Source organism: Erythrolamprus reginae, chromosome 2 (assembly GCF_031021105.1).
Source record: "Erythrolamprus reginae isolate rEryReg1 chromosome 2, rEryReg1.hap1, whole genome shotgun sequence".
In the NCBI taxonomy this organism is placed as follows: Eukaryota; Metazoa; Chordata; class Lepidosauria; order Squamata; family Dipsadidae; genus Erythrolamprus; species Erythrolamprus reginae.
This window is the reverse complement of record NC_091951.1, coordinates 82,838,031-82,851,095: the sequence shown is the minus strand read 5'-3', so window position 1 is coordinate 82,851,095 and position 13,065 is coordinate 82,838,031. Positions and strand designations below refer to the sequence as shown.

At 37.0% G+C, this 13,065-nt stretch overlaps 1 protein-coding gene across 3 annotated transcripts in view; it reads right to left on the bottom strand.

Moving 5' to 3' along the window:
- The window catches only part of DCP1A (decapping mRNA 1A), a 33,157-nt gene that overhangs the window by 3,776 nt on the left and 16,316 nt on the right, over positions 1-13,065 (bottom strand). For 2 of the 3 annotated variants that reach the window (XM_070738514.1, XM_070738516.1), the window contains exons 6-9: positions 11,112-11,222; positions 7,272-8,024; positions 6,805-6,870; positions 5,018-5,230 (exon numbers count right to left, since the gene is read on the bottom strand). In XM_070738514.1, coding sequence (XP_070594615.1) covers positions 5,018-5,230; positions 6,805-6,870; positions 7,272-8,024; positions 11,112-11,222 — 1,143 coding nt within the window. The remainder of the gene's footprint in view (positions 1-5,017; positions 5,231-6,804; positions 6,871-7,271; positions 8,025-11,111; positions 11,223-13,065) is intronic. The other variant, XM_070738515.1, reaches the window with a different exon arrangement.

Below are 13,065 nucleotides of genomic sequence, written 5' to 3'. Positions count from 1 at the left end.
CCCGGAACCAATTAAGTTTGTGAGACAAGGTATCACTGTATTCAATCATTTTGAATTGTATCAGTGTTACACTAATCCTAAAAATATAAGAAATGTTGATGTTTGACTAGGATTTAGACAATAGTTTGTACAAATAAACAAAAACTAATGAATGAAACTACTATGAATTATGTAAGTACATGAAGAATATTAAATTCAATATATTTGCAGCACTAAAAGTTTTGTCCATCAGAACATTTACCAGTCACACAACGATCAATTTAACCTTATATATAAGATGTAAAATTCAACAATAATATTGATGAATGTGTATATTACAAGATATAGTAGAATAAATATATGGTATGCCTTCTTTTATTATGTTTCTACTATTGAATATATTTAATAGCAATCTCCCTTGCAACATGGAATGTTAAAAGTTGGGATCTCCAGTTATTAATCAAGGGTTAAAAAATGATAACCCCCCCAGAAAATTTTTATGTTTATATTTATGATAAACAGCTTTTACAGAGAACATGAGTAGGGAAAGGGCCAATAATAAATATTCAAAACATGGTGTAATTTCATTTGGATTGGTAAATTTTCTAATATGATGGTGGAAAGAGAAATATCAGAAAAGAAACACCAGAAAAATAACACAATTAATTAGGATTCCTGAATCAATATTGCCTAATCAGTGATTATCTAAAGCAAATGCATAATTTGCATTAGAAAAAAAGAAACAGTAGGCTGTGCACACAAAAAATGTTTTCAATATCCTGTATACTTGAATAGAAAGCTATCTTAGATCAAAAGTCGCCCTGAGTCCCATTGGGATTGGGCAGCATAGAAGTAAAAAAAAATTATAAAAAAATAAAAAATCAAGCTTTAGATCCAATTTTATACCATAAATCATCATTCCAATTATATTCTTGGATTAATGATATTTTACAAAATGTAATTAAAACAATTTACTTTATAAATATTGGATATTAATTCTGGACCACAGATTACGGTTTATACACTGATTATTGTGCATTCACACAGGCTGACTTTTTAAAGACTATCGGTATTTTGATGGTATTATTTTTAACCCAATAACCTTTAGTACATTGAATTCAGTTACATCTACCCAGTGAAACAATCTATTCACCCTAGTATTTTTTTCTGTACCCTGCTATTTTTGCTGCATTGTAATTAAACTTCAACAATAAATTTCGTCAATTATTCATATTCATAATTAGCCCTTGGAAACAATAACCTTCCAGGCACACAACACATAAGACAAGCAGTCTAAATCTCAATTAATGCAATGCAAAATATATCAAAATAATGGACAGGAATCTGAAAAAAATGACTTTGCTATTATTACAATGTAAAATTGCTGACAGTTCAGCCTGTGTTCAGGAAATGCTTCTCCCTTCAAAGTCAGCAAGATTTTTGTTTTAACAGTGGTCCTGAAGAAAAAAGAAACAGCAGGCTATGCACACAAAAAAAGGTAATGGCAGCAAAATTGATTATGTGAGCTATTACGGAATCCTTTCAATGTTATTATTAGGGTACAGTATTTCAGTGAATAGCTATTTTTATATCTGTATACAATGTTTTCCAACTTCGGTGTAAAAAAACCCCAAAATGTACTAATATAGCACTAAATATTGGTATCTTGGTTGATGACAAAGAGGAAAACACAATTTTGGATCATCTGGTTCCCTTTAAGCTGGGCATGTGACCGAAACAGCATGGGTTACATTTAAAGATGAATTCTGTGGGAATGGGACAGGCATCTCCCATCCTTGATCTTTCAGTAGCTTTCTAATACCATGGTATCCTTCTAGATTAATACTGACACTTAAAAATTCCAAAGGTGCTTTTTCAAGAGGCAACTGGACTTTCTTGTTTTTCTTTGAAGGCATTTTGCTTTTCATCCAAGAAGCTTCTTCAGCTCTGACTGGATGGTGGGGAATGGAAGGATTTATATTTCTTGTAGATAGCTAGTCTGCAGTTCCAAGAAGGCTCCATACCCATTTCTACCACTCAGGTGATCCCAAGGACAGAGATAAACCTCCAAGTGATCTCAATGTCTCTAAAAGAATGCAAATGACCACCATCCAGTCAGAGCTCAAGAAGCATCTTAGAGGAGAAATGAAAGTCTTCACCACCCCCACCACCCCGAAAGTCTAGTTGTCTCTTGAAAAAGCACCTTTAGAACAACCATGACCTGGATTACTGAGAATCTCCATAACAACTGTCACTTAGTAATTGGAGCCAGCATTATTGCGGTTCTTCTCTTTCCTCTAATGTCAACTCCATTTGGTGTTGATAGGGAGCGAAAGACTATCCTGCAGGTCCCCTTATGTAGGGTGCCTCAGGACTTGATTTGCTCCTCACTCCTATTTAGCATCTATTGAAGCAATTGGAACAGATCAATTTGCCAAGGTAGTTTTGAATAGTTCACTATAATAAAATCTGAAAAATATTCAAATGTCTTTATACATATTGGTTAAATGATATGACTCCATTGTTACAATCTCAAACCCTCACAGATTCAATCTCAAACTGTCTACCGTGAACCTCACCCCATTCGTAAGAGCTCCGTAAAGGGGATGTGCATAAGCGCACCAGTGTGCCTACCGCCCGTCTTACTGTACATATTTATCTGTAGTTACTTCCTTTGTTCATGTTTATGTTGATACCTATACTTCGTTGTACATGTTTGACAAACAAATAAAATAAATAAATAAAGGAACGCATATTCCATTGTTATGAAAAAGATAAAATGTTTTAGATACTTTTAGATACAAATTTGTCTCAAACTGCTTGGTCCTGAAATCAGATAGAGAAAACAGATACTTAATACTTAAATCATTAGGGATGTCCAGTCTCAAATCTGAAAAGAAAGCACTGTTAAACTGATTGGGAAGCAGTGACACTGCTTTCAAATTTAATTTGTATGGAAACAAAAAATTGCCAAGAAATACAGAACCAGAAATAATTAAGGATATATCATTTTATATATAACAAAATGAGGAATATGACTGACTTGCACAAAATTCCAAAAGATAAAGATACAATACAGATTAACTTTTTGTTTTGTCTCATAATCAGTGAAATCATATTCAGAATATAAAAGATGAAGAATGGATAACGACTTATTTCAATATTGTAAACCGTGTTTCTCCAGAAAGACAACCCACCTTGAAAAGAAGCCCTATCATGCCTTTGAGTGAATGTGATCAAATTTAGCCCCACCCATAAAATTTAGCCCCACCCATAAAATTAACCCCAATTAAGACCCTGCCCACCACAGAGTGCAGGGGTTGGGGTGAGGCACACAGGTAAAAAATAAGCTAGGGTGTGGATGGGACGATGGAGCTGCCCTACTTACTAAGCCTCACACACCCCAACACCTGCCTCAAATTCTTCTGTGGCTGCTTCTTCTGCAGCCGTTTGCCACCACTTGCACGCATTACCCTGGCATCCGATTTGGCTTCAGATGCCTGCCAGAAGGCATCTGCAGCCAATAACAGAGCTCCAGATTGGAGGTCGGGGCAATGCATGTGAGTGGTGGCAAGCGGCCTCAGAAGAAGTAGGCCACCAGCAGGTTCCTGCTGGGTGTGGCTGTTGATGCCACCACCGCAAGCAGAGTCAATAATTAGAACCTTCCAAAAAGAAGGTTTTTTCAGGGGTCAAAAGAAAATAAAACCAGCCCTTCTTTTGGGAGAAACAAAGTGTTTAACTCAGAATTTAATTCAGTGGTTTTTGCCATTATGAGAGAGTAAGATATATTTATCAGAACTAAGTTATCACTGGTTACCAGGCATGAAATGAATATATTATTTCTTTAATTGTAAGCACTGTGCATTTTATTACTGTTCACTAGAGAATAGAAATTAGAGAGATTAACTATTATGGGCAAAAATGCTACCTAGGTCTGATCTAGCAAGAATCATTTATAGTTGTACTAACAGTTTTAGTAAAAGCAGTCCTTGAGTTATGACCATAATGGAATCTGCCCATCATGGTCAAAATTCATGTAAAACAGGTTGGTCATGTTATTGACCTTATCTTGTGATCCATTATGCAGTGGTCATTAAGCAAATGCATGGTTATTAAGCTGGTTTTGCTGAAAAAATATAGTAAATAAGGTTTTGGGAAAGTAAGTAAGGTTTTGGGGAAATCATTTTAAAATGTGGTCACATGACTGTACAATTATGAAATTGGTCACGATAGCAATCTTCTAATATTTGAGGGGCAGTCACAGAGGTTGACCTATTCTCCAAAGCACCTGAAGGACAAGGAGTAAGAGATTATCAAAAAGCTTATCAAAAAGGGATACAACTGGAATTAAGGAGAAAATTCCTGTTGGTAGAACAATTAATCAATGGAATGGCTAGCCTCCAGAAATTGTTAGCGTTCCATCAATGAAGGTTTTTAAGAAGAGAACGGACAGCCATTTATCCAGAATGGCATAAGAAGGGAGTTGGATTAGACCTCCAAGGCCCCTTCCAACACTATCATTTTGTTAAATGTGGCCCAGTTGCCGAATGCCTGAAGTGTGGTCATGTGACCATGGGAGAGTGTTACTGTCAAAATCTGGGTCACTTTGAATCTGGGTCATAAGTACCTTCCAGTTAGGTCGGTTGGAACTTGAAATGGTTGCTAGGTATTGGGATGTCAAGGACTACCTATAGTGAAGTCAGGGACTACCTATAGTGAAAATAATCTTATTCATTTTTCTGTTGAAGCTTATATTTTAAAATAATTTGCACATGGTACATTAATATTGCTGCAATGCTGTTGTTATGAAAACTTTAACATTATGTGTCAGCCACACAGAGTCACTCTGAAAATAAAATAAATAAAATAAAATAAACAAACAAACAAATAAATAAGAATGCAAGTAATTTTCCCTCTATGACTTTCCACAATCAACATCTTTGGGAGTCAAGGGGAACGAACTCTCTCTATTTATGGAAGCAGCTCCATCAACAATGGGTTCTATGTAATGCTTGTTATCTTAAGATAGTAATTGTACCTTTATTAGATGTATCAAAGTTTGCTGAAGCTGAGATCTACTGAGTACTGCTGGAGGTAATGTCTGATCTGTACCAAGTGGAACAGGAGAAGGTGAGCCAACTTTGTTTTCAATTTCAGAGGATTTCATAGTGGACTGTTGAAACACACTAGGTGAAAGGAGGACGGAAGGAGCAATTGTAGTTGCAGTGGTAGCAAACTGTGTAGAAGCAACCTAAAATAAACCAAACCAAACAATTTTGAAAATCCTTATTTATTGTTTCAAAGAACATTGTATAAATCCAGTTCCCATAATTTTAAGTCAATTATTTCCATTATTATCAGTAAAAGAAGGGGTTGCAGGGATTCCAAATTAAAATAAAAAACGTCAAGTGAAAGTACATATTGTTTTGTACTGATTTTGTGAGCCGCCCCAGGTCTCCGGAGAGGGGTGGCATACAAGTCTAATAAATAATAATAAAATAATAATAATGATAACAAAAATTAAATATATCAAGATTAAAATAATCTCTTTGAGGACATAAATTACTTGAAATGATGCAAATTTTATTTTTAGATGTTGACACTTTAGTTGAAAGTCTATTATGATGCTGTTTATAATATAGATATTGTTGTGGTTAGCTCTGGCCCAGCTCCTGCCCCAAGGACTGTGGATGTGGGGGAGACATCCACATGCTGCAGGCCTGTTTTGCCCCCGGTGGAATCTGCTGATGAAGGCTCCTCTGACCAAGAAGACATGAGTGACAGGGAGGAGGACAGTGTGGCAGACAGCTCAGAAGGAGATCAATTATCTAGCTCCTACTTGGATTCAGAACAAGTATCACAGAGCTGACAAGGGACTTGTACAAATTACCAGTTTGTTTGGAGACCAGTGCTCTTTGCTATACCAAAAGAGGGCTTAGTTTAAGCGACTTTTCATTATAAAGAACATTGTTTTGAATTTTCAAACGTGTGTGTGTCTGAAATTTGTACCTGTGAGTTTTGGGGAGGATTGTACCAGAGAGCCCGACAGAACAGATATATCGAGTTTATTAAAAATAGATCCAATCTTACAAATAAAATGTCAGCTTATTCATGAACCGGGAGAGCCAATGGTAATAAGGTGAGCCAATGAATAGGCATAGCAACTAAGTCAGCCAATGGGAGCTAAAATACTATGAGTTTATGCAGAGAATCAAAACTGAAGCTAGAAGGCTGGGCATGGCTCAGTGCACTTTGTACTCTCAATACACTCTGAACTGCTGAAATGAAACTATTCTCTCCTGCATGTAACTGCTGTTACATTGAAGAATCTTTAATAGTATTGTAAATACTTCTCTGATATTCTTGTATATAAAGAAGTTTTTTATTTAAATCAATCCTGCTGCATCAGTCTTCCTGTGTGTGCTTTCTGGAATTAATTTTTGCAAGAAACTCTGATATAAAAGATACTAATATATGTTCAGACAACAACAGAAATCATTCAGGAAGAAAAATATATGAATATAGTTAGCTGCAACAATTTTATGAAATTCAAAAAAAGAGCATTTTTTGATTCTTGCAAAATATGAAATTCTCTCCAGGAAAAGTATATTAATATTGCAACAGAATATATTAAAATTGTAACAATATTTGTTATATATCTGATGAAATCAGATATTCTTTAGAGTAGCAAAACACAAGCTGACAAATAAGTTTGTTTTATATATTCAGCTTCATCTGATTAGTTAATTAAGGGAGATTGAAGAGGGAAGACTTTATGGAAGATCCATAAATGCAAAGTTACAATGCCTGGTTTTTAATATGTACCTGGTTTGCTTTTGACAACATTTTAGGATTTGGAAATGATTCAGGCTCCTTATTTTGCTGTGTAACCTACAAATTTAAAATGAAAATAAAATAGGTTATGTACAATTTCTTTCTTGCAGACATAGTACTGTTCTGAAAGAGCCAATCTCACCATATAAACACATACATACACGCACAAATGTATTTATCCAAGTCATCAATACTGATTTTGTTGTATTACCAATACTATTATATCTATATAGGTATATCAAACATATGTAGCACTATATTCCAAAACAGCATGTTAATTTATTAAACTTATGGCTGAAACAGAAGATCAAGAGAAGGGCATCTATCATTCAAAATGAAGAAATTATGATGGCATTTCCAGACTCAAGGAGGACCATGGCATAATGACACAAGGACCATTTTCAGTAATGGCTTACAAATGACTTCACAAGAAGTTTATTCAACTACAAATAACGTACCTGATAGGGATGAATGGCTTTACCAGTCAAAGCCTGTTGCTTGATGTGGGATTCCTTGAAACAATCTGGTGTTGCCAGTTGGCTAACAGCAGAAGCAGCATTTGGTGCTCCTGGGGGTTTAATAAGAGATTGCTGCATTTGGTCATGTTGTGGTGTCAACCTGAGTTTTTGAAGAAGATCTACACTGGGAAGTGATGTGTTTGAAGCATCTCCTGTATTTGGCAAAGTCATTGTTCCTAGGAATTGGTTTTGACCAGAACTTATATTTTGTGTACCGTGGTTCATATCGCACAATGGCTGATTCACAAGTGAAGGTATTTGCTTGGTAGTCTGCTGCATGACTTGCGTTACATTATTGTTTGCATTGATATTCTGCAGCACTGGACCACAAGGTGCTTCTGTTGCCAAAGTCGAATTAAAGATGGGACTTAAATGAGTGTTATAGTTTGAAATTTTATTTACTTCAGGTTGTAAAACTGAAGATGATGAAGTTAGTACAGACGGTACACATTCCTGTGGTAATAAAGTCAAAGAGTTATTTTTGAGGCTTGGACCGTCTAGCTTCCCCAAAGGCTGATGGATCACTGTTGATTGTTCAAATGAAAAGGGTAAAAGCAAATTGTGTTCTCTGCATGAGGTATCAGTTTTCTCTATCCTTTCTGGATTGGACATGGGAGCTGTGGAGTTTTCCTTTGGTAATGAAGTTCCAAATAATTCTTCCACTGTTAGATGTTTAGGGATGGACTGACATGACTGGGGAAAAAGTGTAGAAGTTTAGCTTATTATTGTTTCCTTGCATACAAATGAATGCCAAAGTGTTATTTTTCTTTAAAAAAAAAGATTGCTAAAAAGCCATCTAGTGCAGCAAAAGTATTACTGTATTCAAATGAAGCATATTTCCCCAATAGCAACAATAATCAACTACTCTTGTATCCTATTATTATTATTATTATTATTATTATTATTATTATTATTATTAATTAGATTTGTATGCCACCCCTCTCCATAGACTCGTCCTGTCCTGTCCTTGTTCTGTCTCTTGTTCAATCTATTTCACACACAAATATATACACATATACTATATCCAAAAATATATACTGTATTTTTGGACTATAAGATGCATCTTTTTCTCCTCTAAAAGAGGCTAAAAATGTGGGTGTGTTTTATACTTGAATGCAGCTTTTTTTCCAGCTCTAACAAGGTGCTAACGATCTTCCTGACTTGTAGGCTTGTTTTCATTCCTACTCCCTCCATAAAAGGTTTTTTTCAGTCCTAACCAGGGGATAAAATAATGTGCTGAAGCTGACCTGGTAAATAGATCCCCCCCCGCCCTATTTTCTTTCCCCAAAACTAAGATGCGTCTTATACTCCAAAATATAGTATGTAATACAGTGGTACCTCTACTTACGAACTTAATTTGTTCCGCGACCAGGTTCTTAAGTAGAAAGGTTTGTAAGAAGAAGCAATTTTTCCCATAGGAATCAATGTAAAAGCAAATAATGTGTGCGACTGGAGAAACCACAGGGAGGGTGGAGGCCCTGTTTCCTCCCAGGAGATTCCATGGAGGCTTCTCCTTGCCTTTTCCGGTTACAGTTTCGGAGGCTTGTAAGTGGAGAGTGGAAAATGGAAAAGTGGAAAATGGTTCTTGAAAAGAAGCAAAAAAATCTTGAACACCCAGTTCTTATCTAGAAAAGTTCGTAAGTAGAAGCGTTCTTTGATAGAGATACCACTGTACATTTAAGGGAAACAATCATAAAATGTATAGTAAGAGGAAAATCAATTTGTCAAAAACTCATTGCTATAAAAAGAATGCAATATACAAATATAGAGGCAATCCTCAACTTATGGCCACTTGTTCAGTGACTGAAGTTACAACCACTGCAGCATGCCCCCAGTCATGTGGACACAAATTAAGCTATTTACAAACACAGAAATGCTTCAACTCTCCCCTACCCGTCTATCTCGAGGTTCGACTACGGCAATGCTCTCTACATGGTGTACCATTGAAGAGTGTTCGGAAACTTCAAATCGTACAAAATGCAGCCGTGAGAGCAGTCATGAGCCTCCCTAGACATGCCCATATTTCTCCAACACTCCGTGGACTGCTTCAGTTGCCGATTGGTTTCTGGACACAATTCAAAGTGTTTGTAACAACCTTTAAAGCCCTACATGGCATCGGGCCAGATTACTTGCGGGACCGCCTTCTGCCGTATGAGTCTCAGTGACCAATTAGGTACCACAGAGTTGGCCTTCTCCAGGTCCTGTCAACTAGACAATGTCACTTGGCAGGGCCAAGGGGAAGAGCTTTTGCTGTGGGGGGGGGGGGCGCTCTGGAATCAGCTCCCCCCAGAGATTCACACTGCCCCAAACCTTCCTCGCTTTCCGCAACAGTCTTAAGACTCCATTATGTCGCCAGGCTTGGGGCAAGTAGGTCTTGGTTCCCTGGCCAATGAATGTGATGTATGGTTTGGTATCTGAATGTGTATGATTGTTTTTTTAAAAAAATATTGGGATTTTAGGTTTTTAGTTTTAATTTAATTAGATTTATCTTTGTATTTTACTGTTTACTGGTGTAAGCTGCCCCGAGTCCTCGGAGACGGGCGCCATAGAAATCAAATCAAATCAAAAATAAATAAATCACTTCATCTCCTCCAATTTATGCCCTTTTGGTTTTCCTGGCTTTCCTGCACAGCATCATTTGATAGAAGCAGCACTGGGGCTGGGGTGGAAGGAGTCTCAGCCAGCTATTATGATCCATGGTCTCAACCTCAGTCCCAATGCTACCACTAAAAATGCTGCATCAAGCCCTATACTGCAATCAGCTACCCCAGCATACTGGAGAAAATCCAATTGCCCCCAATTCCTGCAGTCGACAGGCTCTGCCACTGATGTCTGACCTTCTCCAATTTCCTCCTATTGCTGCCAAAGTTTGGAACCCACAGGCTGGGTTCCAAACAGATCCCTGATTACTGTACTGTATATGATATACACATTTAGAATGAAGACAAAGTAATAAGGTAGTCCTTTTCACCAGTATTGAACCCAAAATTTCTATTGCTAATTAAAAACCATTTACTAAATGAATTTTGCCCCATTTTAAGTTGTTAAGTGAATAACTGCAGTTTTTAAAGTTAGTACTACGGTTAAATGAATCTGCGTTTGCCATTGGCTTTGCTTGTAGGAAGGTTGCAAAAGGGGTTCACATGACCCTAAGAAATCGCAACTGTCAAAAATAAGAGTCGGTTGCTAAGTGTCCGAACTTTGATCACATGACCATGTGAGAAAAATGGTCATAAGTCACTTCTTTCAGTGCCATTGTAGCTACTAAATGAACTGTTGTAATTCAAGGACTACCTGTACAGTGATCTTCGTCTGCTCGCTGCTGCTGCGCTGAGCAGATCAGCTGCTGGGTGGCCGAAGGAACCTTCCCTGGGTCTTCCCCCTCTTGCTGGCAGGCGGGCGAGTGGGGGCATCAGCGAGGAGCCGGGGTTTCCCCTTTGCGTGGGCGGCCGGGAAGACCCAGGGAAGGTTCCTTCGGCCGCCCAGCAGCTGATCTGCTCGATAGCGCAGCAGCAGCGAGGAGCCGAATCGGGTTTCCCCTTTGCGTGGGCGGCGGGGAACGCAAACTCCACCATCTACGCATGCGCGGCCATAGAAAAAAGGGCGCGCATGCGCAGATGGTGTTTTTACTTCCGCAACCCTACATCGCGAAAAATCGATTATCGCGAGGGGTCTTGGAACGGAACCCTCGCGATAATAGAGGGATCACTGTACTTCCATTTAAAATAGCATTTTATAAGGATGAAAAGGCAGAACTCGTAAGTTCTGATTTTAACATACATGATCTTGGACTTGTAAGATTGGTGTTTCGTATTCAGATGCCTCTATATTTTCAGTCTTTGTAAGATTTCCACTTTTGTGTGTCCCTGAAATTAAGTCACTTTTCTGATTCTAAAAGAATACAAAGGGAAGAAGTGTTATTTTTAAATTGCAGTTTGAGCTGAATGAAATAATTACGATTTAAGTAATACCTTCAGGAGATCTCAGCAAGCTTTCTCCCTTGGATTGTGATTGGGGACACTGCAATGGTCATTGTAAGAACCATTTGTAACTCACTTTTTTTTAAAAGCACTGTTGTAATTTCAAATGGTTGCTAAACAAATAGTCATAAGTTGAGGACTATCTGTATAAGGACACAATTTCAAGACTCATCCATTTTTCCCTTCTTACCACTTTTTTAATAACAATCTTGCCTGATGACTAATGGTCCTGCCATTGTGGATTCTGGATGTTATTTAGCTGATTGTTAACTATTGTTAGAGGGCCATAACTCTTTGACAGAATTCACACACCACACGGTTTGTTTAACCACACTATGATTAATAAATGTGCTATCTGGCTTTACATAACATGGTCATACAAAATATGAATTAAGTTCTTAGATGATGATGTGTCAAATAAATAATCACTGTGTTTCCCAAGTGTTTAACAAAAGCTTTTATGTGAATATTAGCTGTATCCGGCCACGTGTTGCGGTGTCTCAGTCTGGTTTGCCGACTGTAGAACATGCAACATATAATTGTCCATGCGAGAAGCAATCTATGCGTAGATCTAAACTGCACAATTCTAAAAATTGGCCTTGAGCTTTGTTGATGGTGATTGCAAATGCCAATCGAACTGGGAACTGCAATCTCTTAAATTGAAATAGCATATCCATTGGAATCGTAGGAATGCGAGAAATTAGGGCATCTTCACCTTTGAAAGGTCCTGTCAAGACCTTTGCATGTTGCATGTTGAATGGCAATTTCAAAGCGGAATGAGCATGTATGGAAATGAAAGAACTCACAATACAGCTTCACTACTGCTATTTTTATCTGTCACTGGTGTGACACCGATATAAGTATATAAAAACACATGCGTATTCAAATGCAATATTGTGTCAAAATTTCAAAGCAATTGGTGAAGAAGTTTCAGAGAGTTAAGATTTTGAACAAACATACATTTACATTTTTATTTATATATAGATAGATTCAAAAAGAAAAACTAAATTAAAAAATTAATTCCAACCACAAGACAACTCTAATCTTAAAAAAAAAGTTTCCTAAAAAAACCCATGTTGACTGCAAAACTATGATAAAATTACTCCACCATGTGCCGAATGTGTTTTCACACATTAGGCAAACATATTAATAATATTAAAATAAATGAGTTAGTTTTGTGGCTGAAATCATCTACAAACTTAATACATATATTTCAGAAGAATTGAACTGACTGGCAATCATAAAGAAAAAGTTTATTTTTAAAATCACTTTATGAAGCTAGCCTAAATATAAAAAGTGAATAACAAATGTAAGGAAGTGAAACCAATTACAGTGGTCAGGTTTAACAGCAAATGGAATGTTACTGTATCATTTCCATTTTTATAAACTACTTGTTTAACACAGAGAGCAGACCATTAAATTAGGATTATGGATTAGATATTTCTGGTCTATGGGTTTTTGGACTGGCAAGTTGCCATGCATTTTTAGAACTAAAGTAGTTGTAGTTCTGTGCTACATGTAGAGTGTTAGAAAAGGTTTAGGGAAATGTAGATGTAAATGTAGAAAGATTTTAATTATTGTGATGAACAAGATGTTACAAAAGGATTTAAATCAGTTACTGAATATGCATTTCACCATAAACAACATAATATAGAGATCCGTATACAAAACAAAACTTTCACAGCATGAAATACTAATAGCAATTAGTAGGGACCAGGAACTTGCAATTGAGGCCAGGACTGCCACGTGCTAGG